The following is a 20,130-nucleotide window of genomic DNA, read 5'->3' as shown; positions in this document are numbered from 1 at the left end:
TGGATTTGCTAGCAGCCCAATACGGTTCATAAGCCCAGCAAGGAAGTCGAAAATAAAATAAATAAAACGGCCCAATCACTTAATTTACTTAAACCAATCGATGGTTGTAGGCTTTTGTAGTTAGGATCTTAAGGAACTGAAACGAGCTAGTAATCGGTGGGGTTATAGGGTTTGACAACACATCATAATATAATCATCAAAGTTACTTTAGAAAGAAAAAAATGGAACGTCCTTTATTTGAGTGACCCAAATTGGTCGGCAAGATTGGTGCTTTTTGTTCCACTTGTTTATTAACACATGCGTTATTTATAATGCATCCAAATTGAGCGAGTTTAAACATGTTCTTGTCCTCTTCCTCTCGTCACAGATTGTGGGTTTTCTTTGCAGAAACAGCGGCAATAGCAGATGCAGGTTAGATGGCTGTTTGATTTGGTTATAATTCGAAGTAGAAGTCAGAAGTAGAAAACATCATAGCAAGTTATGTTTAAGAAAGGAAAAAAAGATGTAGCGGTAGCAGAAAGAGATGATAGAAAGCTGTTTGGCTTCGGTTTCAAAACAGAAGAAAAATACAGTGAGAGAGAGAGAGATAGTTAGATAGAGGTAGTCGTGGGTTTTGATTGATCGAATAGCAAAACAATAAAAGCAACAAAGAGTGGTGATTGACGATAGTTCTGGTGGTGGTATTCGAACAATTAACAACAAAAACGTTGCTGTACAGTAGGGTTACAAGCAACAACTTGTAGTAGTCGAATAGGTAATATTTTTGAGTAGTTTAGTGTGACGATTAAACGAAGAACAAGGTGGTATTTCATGAAGGTTGTCAAAGAAGAAGGTGGTTGTCGTGGAGGTGGTAAATGGTTGTGGGTGGAGTGATATTGTGAAGGAGAATTCATGGGTTGAAACAGAAAGATAAACGCAGCAGGCACCTAACAAGTTTGTAATGTAAATCGATGATTGTTTGGGTCTGTTTGAAAGTAACAGAAACATATAGAAAACTGCAGCAGCAGCTATGGGTGTTTGATTAGGAAGAAGAGATGTAGCAGTGATTGAATCCCCTAACTACTTGTATTAATCAAATTATATTATGAATATGGTGTAAACAGAATTATTCGAGCCAGGAAGGAGAAGACAAAAATAAAATATAAAGCAGATGGTAATTTGTACCCGATAGTGATATGTAACAGAACTCAATTATATATCTGATGTTATATATAATATCTAATATATCTATGTGTGCAATTCTATATATATAGAATTTGTTAAAGGAGAAAAGAAAATAGTGTCCCATAGATGAATTATTCACTCACGGATGTAAACAACAAGAGCAATAGGAAGTTTAAAAGTTGATGGATAAGTGTAACAAACTTCAGACAAGAATATCAATCAGAAGAAATAATTAAAAGTAGACATGGATGTTAATTGAATTTGTTTTCATCCGAATTATAATTTATATTTATTTAATATTAATAATTAATAAATATTAATAATAATACTTTTAATATCATTAATAATAATAAAAATAATAATAATAATATTACTAATAAGAAAAAAAATGATAATTGTTAATAATAATAATATCAAAATAATAATACTAATAATAAGAATGATATTAATATTTCCAGTTATTATATATATATATATATATATATATATATATATATATATATATATAATTAATTGTTCGTGAATCGTCGGAACAGTCGAAGGTCAAATGAATTCATGAAAATAAATTCAAAATTTTTGAAACTCAATCTAACAGACTTTGCTTATCGTGTCAAAAATATAATATCGTATCGAGAGTTTGATTTTAAATTAGTCGAAATTTTCCGGGTCATGACAAAAGGATGAGCATTAACCCACTGGGTGTGTAAGTTGAACACAAAACCATGGATGTGTGGGGGTGTTCTTGCGTTTTGATATCAAGTACACGATTCATTGAATGGCCAAATATAAGAATCTAGTAGATGTTAAAATTAAATTATAGACTATGTGCCAATGATGATAACTAAGATTGACATAGTGAATATAATTACAACAGAACAACTAATCTTTTTGTTGAAAATACAATACCCGAAACAATTTTTAATAACAAAAACGAATTATCATACATATATGATAAATGTTATGGTTACAAAATGATTAATCATACCACAAGTTTTAATACAATAAAACATCGATCGGGATACATATTATCACAAAGAACAGTCGGCGGATGATACTCATGAACAAAAGATGGAGCCGAGGTCAAAGTTAGACATGGTTCTCTTAAAAAAAGATTTGTCATCTACGTGTCGTCTGTTTTCTAGGGTACAACGGCCAAAATAATTACTGACGGACATGACCACCATGCCTGAAAATATTGTTGGAGCCTTCTTAAAAATCTTAATATTTTCATGGATGTTCTGAATGTGCTGTGTGTTATTCTTGTTAGGTTTCATATGTCATCTCTCTTCATAGTAATCCTATTTTATAGATGGACGTATAGGATTAAGTAATGATATCAATGATCCATTTAGAAACTATTACCATTCGTAAGTAATAAGATTTGTTTGGTAGACATAAAAAATAGAGCTTATGAAAATCATAAGCTCTAGAAAAATAAGCTACTTCTATTAGCTTATGAAAAAAAAGTAGAGCTTATGAATTGGAAAATAAGCTCCAGCTATTTTACCAAACACTTATAGAAAATAATAAGCTCTAGCTAACAGCTTCAAAAATAAGCTCCAGCTCTAGCTCTAGTTATGACATAACAATTTAAATTGTTGTGGCTTAAAAAAAAAAAAAAAAATTTGTTGTCATACATAGTGAATGGTCTAATATAAACTGGACTCGACCGATATACATAAGTACCCTTCAATTCATTTTTAAGCATTTCCTTTGAAAACCTTTTTCTAATTTTTAGCCCTTAACTTTTATGAATATTAATGTAGCCCCTTATTACTGTTTTGTATTTAAAAGTTTATAAAATAATTCGACATTGATAACTATGAAAATTGTATTCTTCATTAAACATAAATTATGTGTACCAAATTAAAAAGATCATACGACTAAGACCAATTTTAACCCTGCCTGTGACGTCACAGGCAGATTATTCACTTTTTGACAAAAAAAATGCAATCTGCCTGTGACGTGACAGTGTCACCCTTTTACACCAAAATAACTCTGACGCCCCTCCTGTGTCAAATAGGTCCCACCAGTTTTATACAATTTAAATTTAAAACATTATTAAATAAAAACTAAAATATTTTAAACATTAATAAACTTAAAAACATACATTCGGTTAAAAAAACACACAATACGGAAAAAAATAATAATTATTCGGTACTAAAATACTTAAAAACTAATCGTCGTCTTCGGATGAGTCGTTGTTTTGAGGTGGTGGGGCAAAACAATTAGTATTTGTTGTAGATGGCTCGGCCCTCGGGTGTGATGAACCTTGACCTATGTACGATCCGTACCTCAACATATCGGTGTACGAAACGTACTCGTTCGGATATGGTGGTCTTTGATTCGGATTCGACATAGTGATTTTTTTAAAAAAAATTGAAGTTTGAGAGATGGAGGATTTGGGTGTGAAGAAGATAAAAGTGTTTGGTGAAAGATGATGATAAAATTGGGTGAATATAGGATAAATTCGGGTTAAAAAAATAAAAATAAAAATAACCCAAACGTTCAAAGTATCCGTTGGGTGAACCGACCAATCATAACTTGCCACGTAGCCCTGACGCGTCTGTTACCTTCCGTTCCAAAACTCACTGATGCCCCTTTTTCGTTACGTGTGACTCCCCACTATAGGCGTCAGAGGGCGTCACCCGACGCCAGCGCGTCTGACGGGACCCCTCTGACGCCGCGTTAAAATTGGTCTAAAAGAAATAAGGGCATATAATTTAATGGAATTGACATTTTATGTTATTTTACCATTCGATATCTTTGATAGTATTTGAATATTTTATTCTACTTTTATTTTCTTCAACTCATTAAAATAGTTTATATCATGTCCCATTGTCCCTATCAAAAACTGACATTTGTGATATGAGCCCAGTCAGGCTCCCGCGAAGGTAATTAGCGAAATTCAAGTCAAAACGTATGAATGAATTAAAAATCGTTCAAATGGGTTTTCGGGCGAGTGGCTTCAATGGTTATTATGTCCAACAAATATGGGTTCTCCAAGTACTAATAACCTTGATCCGGGTTAATTTAGTTCTTGTGTGATCTGTTATGTTTCGTTAGTTGTACATAATTTGCGATCCGGTTTTTCGTTGGGGTGAATTTCTTCCCCCTAAAGCATAGTGTATACTTGTACTTACCTGTTTATATATTTATAAAAGTTGATTGCTTTTCAAAAAAAAAAAAAGAGAGAGAGAAAGATATGCCATAATTTTTTTAATCATTTATTTTTCATAATAAGATAAAGATAAAAGCTAAATGACAATTAGCACCAAAATTTAAATGTATAATAATAATAATCAGTGGAATCATATACACATAATTTTTTTTACAATTCTTGATTTCAAACCGCTAAAGACAATGTATAATTATTAAGATACGGAGTATAACGCAGCTGATGATTTTCCACTATGAAATTGTCATGTTTTTCTCACTCGAATGTTTACATATACCGTTTACGTAACACGGGTTATGTACTTTGATCTAACCAATTCACATCATAGTTTCGTTCATATTTTCTATCATATTTTTCTAGTGAAAATTATGTTTGAATATACTCCGTATATCTTAAGTACACTTATAACATTTACAATATATATAATGGTGTTTGAATTTTTCAACTTTTTTTTTTCAACCTGGGTATGTAACTTTTTTTTTAACTGACTAATTTCAGGACGACTACCCGCTTTGCGAGCAGCCCGAAGTCATTGCAGGTAACACCCGTGACCATGAGAGATAATAACTTTGTGAATGACTGGAATCGAACCCTTGACCTTCACATTGAAAGGCCAAAGTCTTACCATGCAACCACCACCGCATGGTTTATATCAAACTAGCTTGTTGCACCTCATTCTCACTATTTACTTAATGCATGTCGTTTTTCAAAAAAAAAAAAAAAAAAATAAATAAATAAAAAAAAATAAAAAAAAAATGCATCTCATTCAAACTACTTGGATCTATAGAGGATGCGGTATGATATAATTGTTGGGAAATTACGGTCTCACTAATTCCCACCACCCAGCCCAACAATAATAGTAAAGAAATAAAAACAATACACAACACAAGATTTAACGTGGAAACTCCAAAACAGGAGAAAAACCACCGGCCCCCAAAGAGAGAAATACACTATATCACAAATTGTTACAATGATATAGACGACTCTCTTAAGCCAACTACACTCTCCAAAATATTTAACTAATACAACTCTCAAACAAGGGTAAGAAAGAAAGAAATAATCAAATACTTAAAGTGTATTGATTGGTGCGATTTGGAATGAAGACTTAGCCCCTCTTATATAACCAAGTCACTCACCCCTCACATCTTCCTCCCACCAATGTGGGATAAACATATCTTCTACTAACCAAAATAAACCAACAAATCTCCACCTTTTGGATAGAAGAAGATAACCATGCTTCCACATTGCAAGGATAACCGATGTAGACGCTTCCTCGACGACAACTTCAAGATCCTCATCTTCATGCCGTTGACATTATCTCCCAAGAGACAAAACTTGCATCTTCATCGAACATTGTCTAAACCGACAATCATTGTCATCACAGACAATCATAACTCTTAACAAGAATTATCATACTCCACCATTAAGAGTATAGCACTTAGAATATCACATTCCAAGCATTTCACCTCGGCACATGTTGTTGAACAACCAGCTGAAACTTTATGGTACAACTTCCCTGTTTGGCTTTCCCGAAAGTCCCATCAGCTACAACATCAGTTTCCACCACACAACCTGCATAAATGCCAAACCAATGCCCATGTGTAATTGTGGAACCGCTAACAAACATCCCTTTCCATGGTGGCGCGGACACACCATGAGGATGACGTGACTTCAGAGGAATTCGTCACTCTCCGTAACAACGGAGACAATGTTAGCGTCTTTGGAGCCATTTGCCGGATTAGCTCCACCTGGACAATTAACCCTTACATGCCCAGTCTTCCCGCACCTCTAGCATACCAGATTCTTCCCAGAGTTTCTCTTTCGCCTATCCGAACACAACACTATCGTATCTCCTGATGACGAGACCCCGTTACCTTCCAGTCTTTTCTCCTCGGATAGGAGCTTGCTAGTAACGTCTTCAAACTTCAGAGTTTCTTTCCCATACATCAAAATAGGTTTCATGTGTTCATAAGACGATGACAAAGATAATATCAACCTCAAAGTTTTATCTTCATCATCCACTTTAACTCCAATAGCTTCAAGTTCTGAAACAATACCATTAAGAATACTTAGATGATCTGAAATCTTTGAACCCCCATCCATACGCAGAGTATGAAATTGTTCTTTAAGACACAACCGATTTGAGATGCCCTTGCCCTGGTACAACTGCTCTAGTTTAACCCAAAGCTCCTTTGCCGTTGATAACCCGTGCACATTTGCAAGCACGTTCTTTGCAAGACACAAACGAATCGCACTTGCTGCCCTCAAATCCATATCATCCCATTCTTCTTCATCGAACTTACTGCTAGAATCACTGCCAGGAACAAGGGTGGGTTTACCCTTCAAAGCCTTGTGTAAACCAGACTGAATCAACACATCCTTGACTTGAACCTGCCATAAGCCAAAATTGATCCTCCCATCAAATTTCTCTACATCAAACCTCATTGGACTGAACTTCGACATCGTATCCGTATCCTATAGACAACAACTTTCTCTGATTTTGCCCACGTTTCGAATAGCCAAAAGATGTAGCAGGTAGCCAGGACCCTTTAAATCGGAAATCCACAACTAGGCCACTAACAAATCCAACTATTACTACGAATCAGAAAAAATATTGTCTAACCAGATACCCTATACGATCAATAGAACTCGTTTCTGATGTGGACGATCCACTCCCGTGGCAACAACAGAGCATACTCCGACTCCTATAACCGAGACCCCCGTCAAACCTGACGCTCTGATACCAGTTGTTGGAAAATTACGGTCTCACTAATTCCCACCACCCAGCCCAACAATAATAGTAAAGAAATAAAAATAATACACAACACAAGATTTAACGTGGAAACTCCAAAACAGGAGAAAAACCACCGGCCCCCAAAGAGAGAAATACACTATATCACAAATTGTTACAATGATATAGACGACTCTCTTAAGCCAACTACACTCTCCAAAATATTTAACTAATACAACTCTCAAACAAGGGTAAGAAAGAAAGAAATAATCAAATACTTAAAGTGTATTGATTGGTGCGATTTGGAATGAAGACTTAACCCCTCTTATATAACCAAGTCACTCACCCCTCACATCTTCCTCCCACCAATGTGGGATAAACATATCTTCTACTAACCAAAATAAACCAACAATAATAAATATATCCCACTGGCAACTGCATACGTATATAGTTGAGCTCATGCCTCTTACAATTATGTTGCGAAATTATCAATAATAGTAGCTTATTATAAAAATAAGATCAAGTTAGCTGAATTCACTTTGATTTTTTTTATTCCACCAAAACTTCTTTGTGCTTTGATTTCAGCTTTCCCAATGCTTTGTTGCACGTTGCATCAAATAAGGTTCAAATCTTAACTACTATTATATATATTATATAACTAACTATATCGCCACAAACAAAGCCCGAACAGGAAAAAAATACTCCGAGTCTAACAATGCTTCACATTTGTAGATTTTTATTTTTATTTTTTCCAAGTTTTTATTAGGCATATATTGGTTGGCATGTCGTTATCATTTATCAAAGTAACTAATCATCATCATCATTATATATAACACTACTACCATTCTCTCTTTCACATCCAAAAGTTTACTATCTTAATAATATATATCAATTTAGTTAGTTCTTAAGATGGTATCGGTTGTAAGGACAATGGGTGTGATTGGAATAATAATGTTGCTTCTTGTTGCAACAACGGTTACGGCTGGTGATGATAAGAAACGAGGTGATCATAACGATCATGGGAAAATTTCTTCCCGCAAAATCGGCAATGTTGTTAACGTTAATACTTATAGAGTATTCGGTGGTCCTGAGGGTGGTGAAGCTGGCAATGCTGTTAACTCTACCACTTATAAAGCATTTGGTGGTCCTGAGGGTGGTGAAACTGGCAATGTTGTTAACGTTATTACTTATCAAGCATCTGGTGGTCCCGAGGGTGGTGAAACTGGCAATGATGTTAACGTTACTACTTATCAAGCATCTGGTGGTCCTGAGGATGGTGAAACTGGCAATGCTGTTAACGTTACTACTTATAAAGTATCTGGTCGTTCCGAGGGTGGTGAAACCGGCAATGATGTTAACGATATGACTTATAAAGCATTCGGTGGTCCTGAGGGTGGTGAAACTGGCAATGTTGTTCACGTTACTACTTATAAAGTATTCGGTAACCCCGAGGGTACTGGCAATGTTGTTAACGAGACTACTTATAAAGTATTCGGTGGTCCTGAAGGTGGTGGTAAGAAATGACGTGCCATGTGTCAATCCAATCGCTAACTAAGCCACGCGCCTAGCTACTTAGCTAGTAATTGCTCAACACTTTCGAATATGTCAATCGCATGAACCATTTGTTTGCATTTCTTTGGTTTCGGATAAACGTGATGTTGTGCCTATTGTGTATGAATAAAATCATGTTATATTACAAAGTCGAGATCCTTGAATCCGTATGCTCTCATATGATTTTTGGTTATTATTCCCTTGAATATGTATGATTTTCAAATTTGATTTTCGAATATATTAGTTATTTCCTGAAAAAAATAAATATTTAAATAAACAGTGTTAATGTGACTTTAGGGACAAAATTTCATTCCTCGTCCCTGAACTTAACATCGACTTTGACTCCCGGTCCTTTTTCTTTTTTTTGTGCAATCCGAGTCCCCAAACTATGAAAAGGGTACAGCCCTCGTCCCCCCGTCTACTTTCTGTCAAAACCTACCGTTACCCCTTATCACGTGCATGTCATGTGAGGGCATTTTTGTCATTGTATTCTCTTCTTCTATCATAAAAACCCCCAAAACTTCACCTCACTCTTTATTCTTCGTCCCCAAATTAGGTCAAGTTCTTCTTTAACGATCCTGAGGCTCGTATTCGATGGATTACACAATTCGACCTATAGATCCTGATTATGATCTTGGATTTATTTACGGTGAGTATCTGTGTATCTTAATTGCATTTTTTGTTCTGTAATTTCACACTCGATATCATTTTAAACCCTAATTTTTTACATTTTATTTTGTGTTTTATTCGTAACAGGGTGTGATGATTTACTGTTTACACTAAAGATTCATCATGGTGGAGAGTTTACTGATGCTCCAGGAAGGGAATATGTGAATGGGAAAGTAAGTTACATTGATTTTATTGACATGGATATGTTTTCAATACATGAGCTTGACCATCTCATTCAAGACTTGGGATATGATGGTTTCAAGGTGATAGTATATCACTTTCTTAGGCCTGGTAGTGACCTTGATTTTGGTTTAGAACCATTAGGTTCAGATGATGATGTTAGAAATATGCTTAAATATGTCAAAGAAAGTAGGAAGAAGAATAGGGTTGTGGAAATGTCTGTTTACACAGAACATGAACTCAACCCAAAGGTGATTGTGCCTGAGTTTGTTAGTCCAGCTGGTAGAAGTAAATTTGTGCTAAAGGAGATAGTTGAGGAAGAGGAAATAACAGTTAAGAAAAAACCAAAAGGTAAAAAAGGCAAAGTTGCTAAGAAGCTAGTTGTAGAAGGAGCTGAAGTAACAGTTAGTGAAGTTCCATTGGTCCCTGCATGTGAAGTTCCAGTAGTAATGGATGAAGCTAATAATGTTGAAGATGATGAACCATTGGTGCTATCTAGTGAAGTTCCAGTAGTTAGTGAAGTTCCATTGGACCCTGCATGTGAAGTTTCAGTAATTAGGGATGAAGCTAATAATGTTGAAGATGATGAACCAGTGGTCCTTTCTAGTGAAGCTCCAGTAGTTAGTGAAGAAGGTGTTGAAGATGATCAGCCTGAGGCATTAATTGAAAGTGATAATGATGATGATGAAGATGATGCTGAGTTTATTGTAGATGAAGAGAATGATATATTTGATGAGTTTGTTGACATGAGAGAATTTGTAAACAATATTGATATTGATGTTGAATACATGGGAAATTCAACCAAACAACCTACTGAAGCACAAAAGGATGACTATGTTGATAATGAAGTTTTTGGTATTGATCAATTTGATAGTGATATTGGTGATGAGGATGACCCTGGTTTTATGAGGAAAAAAAAAATTAAACAATTGAAGGCACAAGAGCAGGAAAGACCAATTGGAGTTGGTACTATTAGGTTCATTCATGGTCAAGAGTTTGGAACTAAGGCAGAGGTTACAGAAGCAATAAATTTGCATGCAGTTGAGAGTAGAAGGAATCTGGTAATAGTGAAAAATGACAAGATTAGAGTGAGGGCAAGGTGTGAGGGTGTTGTTTGGAAAGAGTCTGGTCAAACTTCAAAAGATGTGAAGGTAGGTGAGACTAGTGGGACCAAATTAAAGGTGGGAAATAAAGGGAAAAAGACAAATACACCCACTACACCCAATAAAGATAAGAATAAAAAATCACATCATAGGGCAAAGCACATTGAATGTGACTGGGTTTTACATGTGTCCAAGGAACCTAATGCAGATACATGGGTGGTTAAAACATACAGAGATCGGCATGATTGTTTTGAATCAAGAATCATTAGGCAATGTACATCAAAATTACTTTCTAAACAGTTGGTTGATCATTTACAAACAAACCCAGAAATCCCAGTGAAAGCAGTGAAAGCCCAATTAGAGAAGGATTTGGAGGTCAAAATACATCCACATAAAGCTTTTAGGGCACTTCAAAAAGCCAGACAATTGATAAAGGGAAGCTACATGGATCAATATGGAGAACTAAGAGATTATATACTTGAACTGAGAAGGTCTAACCCTGGTAGCACTGTTAAGCTTGAGGTAGAAGATTGTGATACACCATCATCAATGACAAGAGTGTTCAAAAGGATTTACATATGTTTGGGTCCATTGAAAAGAGGTTTTAATGCTATTGGAAGAGATCTTCTTGGTTTGGATGGAGCTTTTATGAAAGAACCAGCTAGTGGTTTTATGTTAACAGCTGTTGGTCTTGACTCCAATAATGGAATATACCCTCTTGCTTATGCAATTGTGGAATCAGAATGCTACAGTTCATGGTTGTGGTTTCTTGAATTATTGGCTAGAGACTTGGATTTGACTGAGATGTCCAATTTCACTTTCATAAGTGATAGGCAGAAGGTACCATTAATACCATGTCTAATTTATGTCATATATTACTTAGTTTTTAATGTCTAATTTATATACTATGGTTATACTGTGGTTACAGGGACTAATAGCTGCTGTTGGTAAAGTTTTTCCTGTGGCTGAACATAGATTCTGTTTGAGGCACATTCAACAGAATATGAAGAAGTATTGGAGTGGGGTTGCATATAAGAATCATTTGTGGGCTTGTGCAAGTGCCACCACTGTACCTCAGTTTGAAAGGAGAATGGCTGAGTTTAAAGATTTTAGTGAACCTGCACATCTGTATCTTTCTAAAATACAACCTGCACAATGGGCAAGAAGTCATTTTACAGGTAAAATTGGTCTTTATTTCCTTTAAATTCATAGTTTGGTACCATTTACAGTTGCATTTTATTAAAGTTTTAAATATACTGTCCCATAGGGCGTGCACATTCAGACATATTGTTAAACAATCATTGTGAAGTGCTAAATAGATGGCTATGTGAGGCTAGAGACAAGCCAATCATTACTGCTTTGGAGTATATCAGAACATATTTGATGAAAAGAATTGCTAATGTTAGAACAACAATCTCAAAGTCTAAAGGGCCACTTACACCAGCTGCCACTAAGATGTTTGACAACATAAAGAAAGAAGCAATGAAATGTGATGTTATTTGGAATGGGGATGATAAGTATCAGGTGAATGGTCATCATCATGACCAATGTGTGGTTGACATGACTTTGAGAACTTGCAGCTGTAGAAAATGGGAGCTTACAGGCATGCCTTGTAAGCATGCAGTAGCTGCAATGTTGAACATGTCTGTTTATAGTCAAGATGTTGTTTTAGAGTCAAATGTTCATCCTGTTTATTGGTTATCTACTTGGGAACAAACTTATTCACATACCATTAACCCTGTGAAAGGCAAATCTGAGTGGGTCAAGTCTCCAGTACCAACAACTTTGGTATGTCCAAAAAAAATTCCAACTGCAGGTCGTCCTAAGAAGAACAGGAGGAAATCACTTGAAGAAAAAGATGACATGGTTAATAAAGGAAAGCTGTCAAAGAAGGGTACAAGTATTAAATGTTCAAGGTGTGGAATATATGGTCATAATGTAAGGGGTTGCCCAACTAGAGGTGAAGGGTTGAAAAGAAAGCAAGCAAGTGGTAAAGGTGCCAACAAGCAATCAAGTGGTAAAGGTAGCAAGAAGAAAGCAAAAACTGGAAATGGTGGTCCTTGAATGTGATTCTGTTTATTGTCTTTTGGTTTGTGTTACTTGTCTTTAGAACAATGTTATTTGGTATTTGGTGTTAATGTAATGAACAATCTAGTGTATTGTCTTTTGGTAATTTGGTACTTTTGTAACGAACAATGAATTGCTTTAATTAGTACTTGTCTTTTGGTAAATTGGTACTTGTTATGTGGTACTTGTCATTAGCTAAATTAGATGTTATTTCTCTTGCTAATTGATGTTATTTTGCAAACACAATGAGAAAGAATCAAAACATTGATTTTTATTGATGTTAAAACACAACATTGGCACATACAGTACTTCAGCATACATTACCAACATTTTACAATCCCAAACAACACCATTGACAACTTAAAATACAATAAAGTACAATATAATTCCAACCCAATGAAGAAAAATAATCCACTTTAGTCTTCTTGTTTTTTGCTTTTCCAATTGAAGCAAATCTTGTTGTGGCTCATCCCCGATAGCGTCAGCCCTAGTAGGTGGATCAATCCAACAAAAGAAACCACAATCTGAAAACTGCAAATATAACAGATTACAAAGCATTTAATCAAACCTCATTTCTGGATTCGACATCAAAATCAGAACTAAAATTAAAATAAAATTAGTCAAAAAGAAGAACCTGATTTCGACATCTGAAGAAACGCCTATCTGGATTCTTTCGTGTTGTTGACGTTCGTTGAGCTGCAAGTATACCGCAATTACAATAAACCATCGTTATTTGATGTGTTTGTTGACGACCTGCGTGCTCGCTTTTTAGAAAGATGAACAGGTAGCTTTTTGGAAAGATGGAACCCTAATTTGGGGACGTTTGGGGGTTTTTATGATAGAAGAAGAGAATACAATGACAAAAATGCCCTCACATGACATGCACGTGATAAGGGGTAACGGTAGGTTTTGACAGAAAGTAGACGGGGGGACGAGGGCTGTACCCTTTTCATAGTTTGGGGACTCGGATTGCACAAAAAAAAGAAAAAGGACCGGGAGTCAAAGTCGATGTTAAGTTCAGGGACGAGGAATGAAATTTTGTCGACTTTAGGCCACACCTTTCCATATACATCCACCTCCTCACTCTGCTCTTGTTTATCCCCAAATTTAAAACCCTAATTTCACCTCCGGGGTTTCTCTTTCAACTATCTCCAATAAAATTATAATCCCCAAAACTATGAAAATTTGACATAACTCTCGGTCGCTTGTTCCTGCTGCTGCACTCACTAACTATTGCAGGTTCGTACACGAAGCTCCAATGTATTTTACTAAAAATAGTAAATATTTTATATGCATTATGTAGAATCTGTGAAATGTATGTGTCGTTGTAACTGACATACGAAAATTTATCTGTTCAGTTTGCTTTGCAATTGAATGTTTAAATTTAGGGTTTATGACTCTGGACTGTAAATGTAAACGTAAATTAATATACCGCAAAAGATTTACCAATAATAGACTCCAATTGTTATAGAAATCGAATCATGTGAATATTACTACAATGTTATGAATCATGAGTTACAAAAATGTACATCTATATTTTCGATAACGAACCTGTTGTCTTCATCATAGTTTATCTGATCTTCAGCGCTAGTAATTGTCAATATAAGCTGTATCTTCATTTTAGTTGAAATGAAATTTAATATAGACATGACAAAATTCTTATATTGTTAGCATTTTTTGCTCAACAGAAAAATGGAGGATTATATGGATCAAAGCTCTGGAGGAGACACTGATGGGAGTGATTCTGAGGTGGAGGAATTTGTGGATGAATCGTACGAAGACTTAAAGAGTGGAAAACACCAGGTCAAGTTATCCGAAGGAACATTTACTTGCCCGTATTGTCGTAATAAGAAAAAGCGTGAGTTTCAATACAAGGAGCTACTACAGCATGCTACAATGGTAGGCAAAAGTGACTCGCAAAAGAGAAATCCGAGAGACAAAGCAAATCATCTCGCACTTGTTAAATTTCTTGAAAACAATTCATCTGAAACCACTTCTGGTTCAAAACCTAAAGAAAAAGTTAATCATCTTTCTGAACATGATGGTGATGAAATGTTTGTTTGGCCATGGAAGGGTATTGTTGTCAATCTACCTACTGAACTGAAAGACGGTCGTTATGTAGGAAAAAGTGGCTCGAACATGAGGGACCATTTAACTGCACGAGGTTTTAATCCCACGCGGGTGCACCCGTTGTGGAATTATCGTGGGCATTCGGGGTGTGCTGTAGTTGAGTTTAATAAAGGTTGGGATGGGTTTAATAATGCCATGTCATTTGAAAAGGCTTACGAGGCTGAACATCGTGGAAAACGGGATTGGAAAGTTAATAATGATGCTAAGTTTATTTACGGTTGGGTGGCTCGTGCTGATGATTTCAAAGCATTAAATATAATCGGGGAGCATTTGCGTAAAATTGGTGATTTAAGGACCGTGTCTGATATTATGGCGGAAGAAGATCGTAAGGCGAATACACTCGTGTCGAATTTGACAAGTGTGATTGAATCTAAGAAAAGAAACTTTGAAGAAATGGAGAGTAAATTTGTTGAGACAGAAAATTCACTTAGCAAGCTAATTGCAGAAAAAGATAAGTTACATCAATCTTATAATGAAGGTACGTGTTGTTTTCTTCAAGCTCTGCTATTTATTTACATATGCTTGTAAAGTTATTAACTAATTTGCTTTTGTTTATTAGATTTGAAGAAAATGCAGATTGGCACACGAGAACATTTCCAAAGAATCTTTAATGAGCATGAGAGGATTAAAGAGCAGTTAGTAAACCAAAAGAGAGAACTCGAGCTTCGGGGGCAAGAGTTGGAGAAACGTGAAGTTGTGAATGAAAATCAAAGGAAAAAGCTCGCTGAAGAACTTGAAGAGGTGTGACATTTTTTATTTATGTACAATTGTGTTTTTTGGTTTGTCTGTTTTATAATATTTCAAACATCATTGTCATTTGTCATTTAATTGTTTTTTTTTTAATTCGTGTGATAGAATGCTGCAAAAAATAGTTTGCTTGAGATGGCGTCTGATGAACAAAGGAAAGCTGATCAAAGTGTGATGAAACTTGCTGAAGATCAAAAGGTTTGTGCTTAATTCTTTTTAAATCTTGTTAATTCTTGATTACAAGGTTTCATTTGTTGTGATAAGTGTTGTTTATTTATGATAATTAACTGTAGAAACAAAAAGAGGAACTACACAAGAAGATTATATTACTTGAGAAACAACTGGATGCAAAACAAGCAGTAGAGCTTGAGATAGAACGTTTGAGGGGTCAATTAAACGTGATGAAACATATCGGAGATGATGACATGGAGGTTTTAAAGAAAGTTGAGGAGATACACAAGAATTTAAGGGAACGAGAGGAAGAACTTGAAGATTTAGAAAGCTTAAACCAAACTCTTGTTGTTCAGGAACGTAAAAGCAACGATGAACTGCAGGATGCACGTAAAGAATTAATCGAAGTCGGTATATATCTTCTGATAAGACACCAAATAAAGATATCATAATATATTGTTGATTACTTTATTGTTATGTTTTAGGGTTTTAAAGAACTATCAAAAACTGCACATATTGGTGTCAAGAGAATGGGAGAGCTTGAGAATAAACCATTTCTCGATGCGATGAAGATGAAATATGGTGACATGGATGCAGAGGACCGGGCTTCGGAAATGTGCTCGTTGTGGGAAGAATACCTTCGAGATCCCAATTGGCATCCATTTAAAATGTTAACTGATAATGGAAAATCAAAGGTATGTTGTAAACCGTCATTTTTATATGTTCGAAGGGACAAATTAACTATAAGGTTTATGTTATTGATGCAGGAAATTATTGATGAAAATGATGATAAATTGAAGGGTTTAAAGAGAGATTTGGGTGAAGATGTGTATAAAGCTGTGGTGACTGCTTTAATGGAGATTAACGATTACAATCCGAGTGGAAGATACATTACAACTGAGCTGTGGAACTTTACTGAAGGGAGAAAAGCTACTTTGCAGGAAGGGGTTACTTCTCTTTTAAACATGTGGGATTATCAAAAACGCAAACGATTAATGTGACCGATCGCTGCTTTCGGAAGAAGTTGGTAGTGTTATTTCATATAGATGGAATTCAGATTCTTATTATTGGGACTTGTTTATGACAAAGACTCTCCAACAAGGTGTAATAAAAGACTTTGATTTAGTAATAATTGTTGGTGGTTAGACTTTTAATGTATTGAATTTGTCTGAATGTGTTTCAAAAACGTTGATCATTTTATAAAGAAGTCATTTTTATTGTGCATATGGCAATGGCAATATGGCATAGTGCTGGTTTGCACGGGTCAATGGCCTTGTCTGTGCCCAATTGTATTATGTAATGGGCTGATTTTTAAGCCCTGATCCAAAATATGCGAGCAGCCCAAACTGAGAAAAACATAATCATGTTGCGGTAGATATCAATGCCTATCGGAAGTTTTTTTTTGGGTTGATCCGATTTTAGAAGAATGCATTAATCAATAAGTTTGTGACAACCCGATTGTTTCCTAAGATTTCCATCTTGTTGGAGACAACCAAACTTTTTATGTGTTAAATCATATTCATTTTTGCCTAATTCATGTGAATTATGCATGATGATTGAATGGGCTTGCTAGGGTGAACATGTTTTGAGGAAGTAAAGCAATTATTAAATTGTCAAAATATGTTTTCATTTGTACAATTGTTAAAAATAATTTTGTACTCCGATTATGTGGAGCTGTAATTTTTCGACAAAATGTGTCAATACTCATGCCAATTAGTACATACTTAACATCAAGGTTGCAAAATTCGCTATTCGGGGATTAATCAGTAGAGACTTTAGAAAGATTAATCGCTAATTCGGAGATTAAACGGGGATTAATCGAATTGTACTTTATACATTTAAATATTAAATTTTAGTAATTATGTGTAAATATAGAAAAAAATCATAAATATAAAAATAAACTTTAACATAATTATCTAAAATTATCATTTGATCAAAAACTATAAAGTTCTAGTTTAAATTCATGTTAAAATGTTAACCATGTTTTACTTTGACCGACATTGATTACTAAATTCGATTTAAATTTGGGTTCGAATCCTGCCATAGGCAGACGAACTTAATAGTGGCCCCTGACAAGAGGGTGCTTTTCCTGGCACATGTGATACCTGCGTTGCCTGCTGCCCCAAGGTTTACGCGCTGCGCTGAGGACAATGTGCCTATTCGTAGTAGTGGTTCCTCGGTTACCAAAAAAAAAATAAAAAATTCGATTTTAACCCATTAATTGACGTTGACCGTTTAATTAAACGAATTTTTAAAAATCGAAACGGATTGCTCTAAAAAATAATTAATCGGGGATTAATCGAAAACGTACTGCTTAACATAGACTAAAATATATCGAAACACTTTCCTTTAAGCACGAAGAATAAAATAAAGTTAAGCCAACACAAAATAAGATATTCAATTCTCATTATATTAATATTAAATTAAAATTAAATATTAAAGATGAAAAACACATATATGAAAAGCTGCGGGCCGTCATTGGGATTGAAGGCATGACTTTAGAGCCACTTCAGCTCTTCTTACAAACCATTTCTCAATTGCCCAAAAATAACTTAAAACAAACCTCCTCATTACACTCCCCTAAAACGGCTAAACTTTCCCACCATTTCTTTCTTTTCTTTTTTTTTCTTCTTTCAAAATCGTAATTTTAAATTAAAAACAACACTATTACACAAAACGTTTATTATAAGTTTTGTGACCTTAATATAAAGAGTTTAAAACATTCATATCTTTAACTAAATAAGTCATTAACACTCAAACTGCAACTAAACTCGAAAGTTCTTTCCAACGAATGTTTGACCAAACTTCCAATTGTCCGGAACAATGTTCCACGAAGTGGAAGTGCGACGATCACTACCCGTGACCCTAAACGAAAGTGACTGACCCATGAGAACCGCATTTGATTGCCAATTCTGACCCCAATTACGACTCAAACTCATCCATCCGGTCTTCGAACCTTTGACCCACACTCGTGTTACATCCCCTGCCCCCGCAACATTAGTAACGAGAACCAAGTTGAAGTAACGGAATCCGTTAATGGTGAACCTTATCCCACCTCGCTTTCGGCATGGCACCCTGTGCCACCAAAATGAAATTCTTTTTAGTTGGTGTACAAGGGTATATATGTCATATTGCACAAGTAAAATCGTACATGTACAAACACGGTTTTGAGAACCGGGTCAGACCCCACTACTCATGCTTTTTAGATAGTAAAGTCAAAATGTTAGGAAATTTAAGGTAAATCACCATATTAAAATGAATATACACCGTATTTCTATACATAAAGCCGCAATTTCATCAACCTTTATAAAGTATAAATTATCTAGATAAAACATGTTAAATTAGTACATTCAAGGGTATTACTAATCATAAATTAATTAAATTTATTAAGTTTTCTTCTTTTATTTCGAATAATGACTGACAAATCAGAGACTAACCGGCGATAAGAGACGGGGACTATGCCAGCTCGATATTCGGCTATTTTGAGAAACATAGGCATCGCAAGATCGAAATGGGTTCGAGGAGGGTTACACCACCCACCATTATCACTAGCTTGAGCGAAATTCGGAGGACAAAAGTTCGTAGCGGTAACGAAAATAGACGGGCTACCCGAATGACACCATCTCGGGTCATCCACACACTTTATTTCAAAACACGCACCACAACTTAGCCCGTTGTTAAATAAAGCAGTACTTAGTGCAGCCGTGTTAACCCCGTACCCTTGGCTGTATAAATTCCCATAACCACATGCACCACCTATTTATATATGTAACACAAATACTCCGTATTTATGAATTATGGAGTTAATAATAAATTAAAATTAATTACATGAACTTTGAGTAATGATGATAGTTAATAAAAATTGGAATGATGACGTACCCATGGTGCCGGAAGCATCATTGCCACCGTAGAAAGTGGCGTGAGCGCTTTCCCATTGTGATCCGGTGTAGACTCCAGGGATACGAGCGTTAACGGACGTTACCGTTAATGTGTAAAGAGTTAGAGTTAAGATGTAACGGAGACAAACGAACTCCATTTTCACTCAAGCGTACAACAAGAGATGCAGAGTTACTTGAGAGTTGAAAGTGTGAAGAGAATGAAATCTTGAAGCGCTACTTATTGTAGCCAATGAGGAGAGAGAAGTTTAATAAAGGAGGGATGATATAATTTAGGAATCTTATTTTAATTTATTTTGGATTTTATTATGACGAATTAAATTGGAGTGATATTGTAAAAATTTATACTGTCCTCTGGAATGTGATGTGGCTTATCCGAAGATAAAGAAAAAACAATGGACATGATTAATTAATTAATTAAGTATAAATATATTCAAATTTTTGAACTAAATTCAATTAATTTTAAAATATACCTCCTTCTAGTAGATTTTGTTGGGAAAATTATAAACGTTGATTGATTGAGTACTATGTTTAAACTTACTA

At 35.2% G+C, this 20,130-nt stretch overlaps 3 protein-coding genes across 3 annotated transcripts; 2 read left to right on the top strand and 1 right to left on the bottom strand.

The window, feature by feature from the left end:
- Positions 1–9,218: 9,218 nt before the first annotated feature.
- On the top strand, positions 9,219–12,640 carry LOC139863296 (uncharacterized). The gene is made up of 4 exons (XM_071851930.1): positions 9,219–9,273; positions 9,381–11,416; positions 11,505–11,754; positions 11,844–12,640. The coding sequence occupies exons 1-4, from the start codon at positions 9,219–9,221 to the stop codon at positions 12,638–12,640; spliced, it is 3,138 nt and encodes a 1,045-aa protein (XP_071708031.1).
- A 1,073-nt stretch (positions 12,641–13,713) lies between these two features.
- LOC139861632 (protein INVOLVED IN DE NOVO 2-like) lies at positions 13,714–17,011 on the top strand. The gene is made up of 7 exons (XM_071850080.1): positions 13,714–13,882; positions 14,332–15,251; positions 15,333–15,514; positions 15,629–15,718; positions 15,814–16,098; positions 16,177–16,386; positions 16,459–17,011. The coding sequence occupies exons 2-7, from the start codon at positions 14,336–14,338 to the stop codon at positions 16,690–16,692; spliced, it is 1,917 nt and encodes a 638-aa protein (XP_071706181.1). The 5' UTR covers positions 13,714–13,882; positions 14,332–14,335; the 3' UTR covers positions 16,693–17,011.
- Positions 17,012–18,076: 1,065 nt separating this feature from the next.
- On the bottom strand, positions 18,077–19,833 carry LOC139861733 (expansin-A6-like). Its single transcript, XM_071850230.1, has 3 exons — positions 19,571–19,833; positions 19,129–19,447; positions 18,077–18,766 (listed from the first exon to the last, which is right to left on the bottom strand). Exons 1-3 carry the CDS (start codon positions 19,725–19,727, stop codon positions 18,457–18,459), a joined length of 786 nt encoding a protein of 261 aa, XP_071706331.1. The 5' UTR covers positions 19,728–19,833; the 3' UTR covers positions 18,077–18,456.
- Positions 19,834–20,130: the final 297 nt, after the last annotated feature.

The sequence above is a fragment of the Rutidosis leptorrhynchoides genome, chromosome 8 (assembly GCF_046630445.1).
Source record: "Rutidosis leptorrhynchoides isolate AG116_Rl617_1_P2 chromosome 8, CSIRO_AGI_Rlap_v1, whole genome shotgun sequence".
NCBI classification, from domain to species: Eukaryota; Viridiplantae; Streptophyta; class Magnoliopsida; order Asterales; family Asteraceae; genus Rutidosis; species Rutidosis leptorrhynchoides.
Note: the sequence above shows the minus strand (reverse complement) of the source record. Positions and strands in the feature narration are given on the sequence as shown.

Excerpts from the sequence above, each read along its gene's own strand:
- LOC139863296 (XM_071851930.1), top strand. The coding sequence starts at position 9,219 with ATGGATTACACAATTCGACCTATAGATCCTGATTATGATCTTGGATTT. Across the intron at positions 9,274-9,380 it reads TGATCTTGGATTTATTTACG|GGTGTGATGATTTACTGTTT; the intron begins GTGAGTATCTGT and ends TATTCGTAACAG. Across the intron at positions 11,417-11,504 it reads TCATAAGTGATAGGCAGAAG|GGACTAATAGCTGCTGTTGG; the intron begins GTACCATTAATA and ends CTGTGGTTACAG.
- LOC139861632 (XM_071850080.1), top strand. The coding sequence starts at position 14,336 with ATGGAGGATTATATGGATCAAAGCTCTGGAGGAGACACTGATGGGAGT. Across the intron at positions 15,719-15,813 it reads AACTTGCTGAAGATCAAAAG|AAACAAAAAGAGGAACTACA; the intron begins GTTTGTGCTTAA and ends AATTAACTGTAG. Across the intron at positions 16,099-16,176 it reads CACGTAAAGAATTAATCGAA|GGTTTTAAAGAACTATCAAA; the intron begins GTCGGTATATAT and ends GTTATGTTTTAG.
- LOC139861733 (XM_071850230.1), bottom strand. The coding sequence starts at position 19,727 with ATGGAGTTCGTTTGTCTCCGTTACATCTTAACTCTAACTCTTTACACA. Across the intron at positions 19,448-19,570 it reads TGATGCTTCCGGCACCATGG|GTGGTGCATGTGGTTATGGG; the intron begins GTACGTCATCAT and ends ATATATAAATAG. Across the intron at positions 18,767-19,128 it reads GTCCCCGTCTCTTATCGCCG|GGTGCCATGCCGAAAGCGAG; the intron begins GTTAGTCTCTGA and ends TTGGTGGCACAG.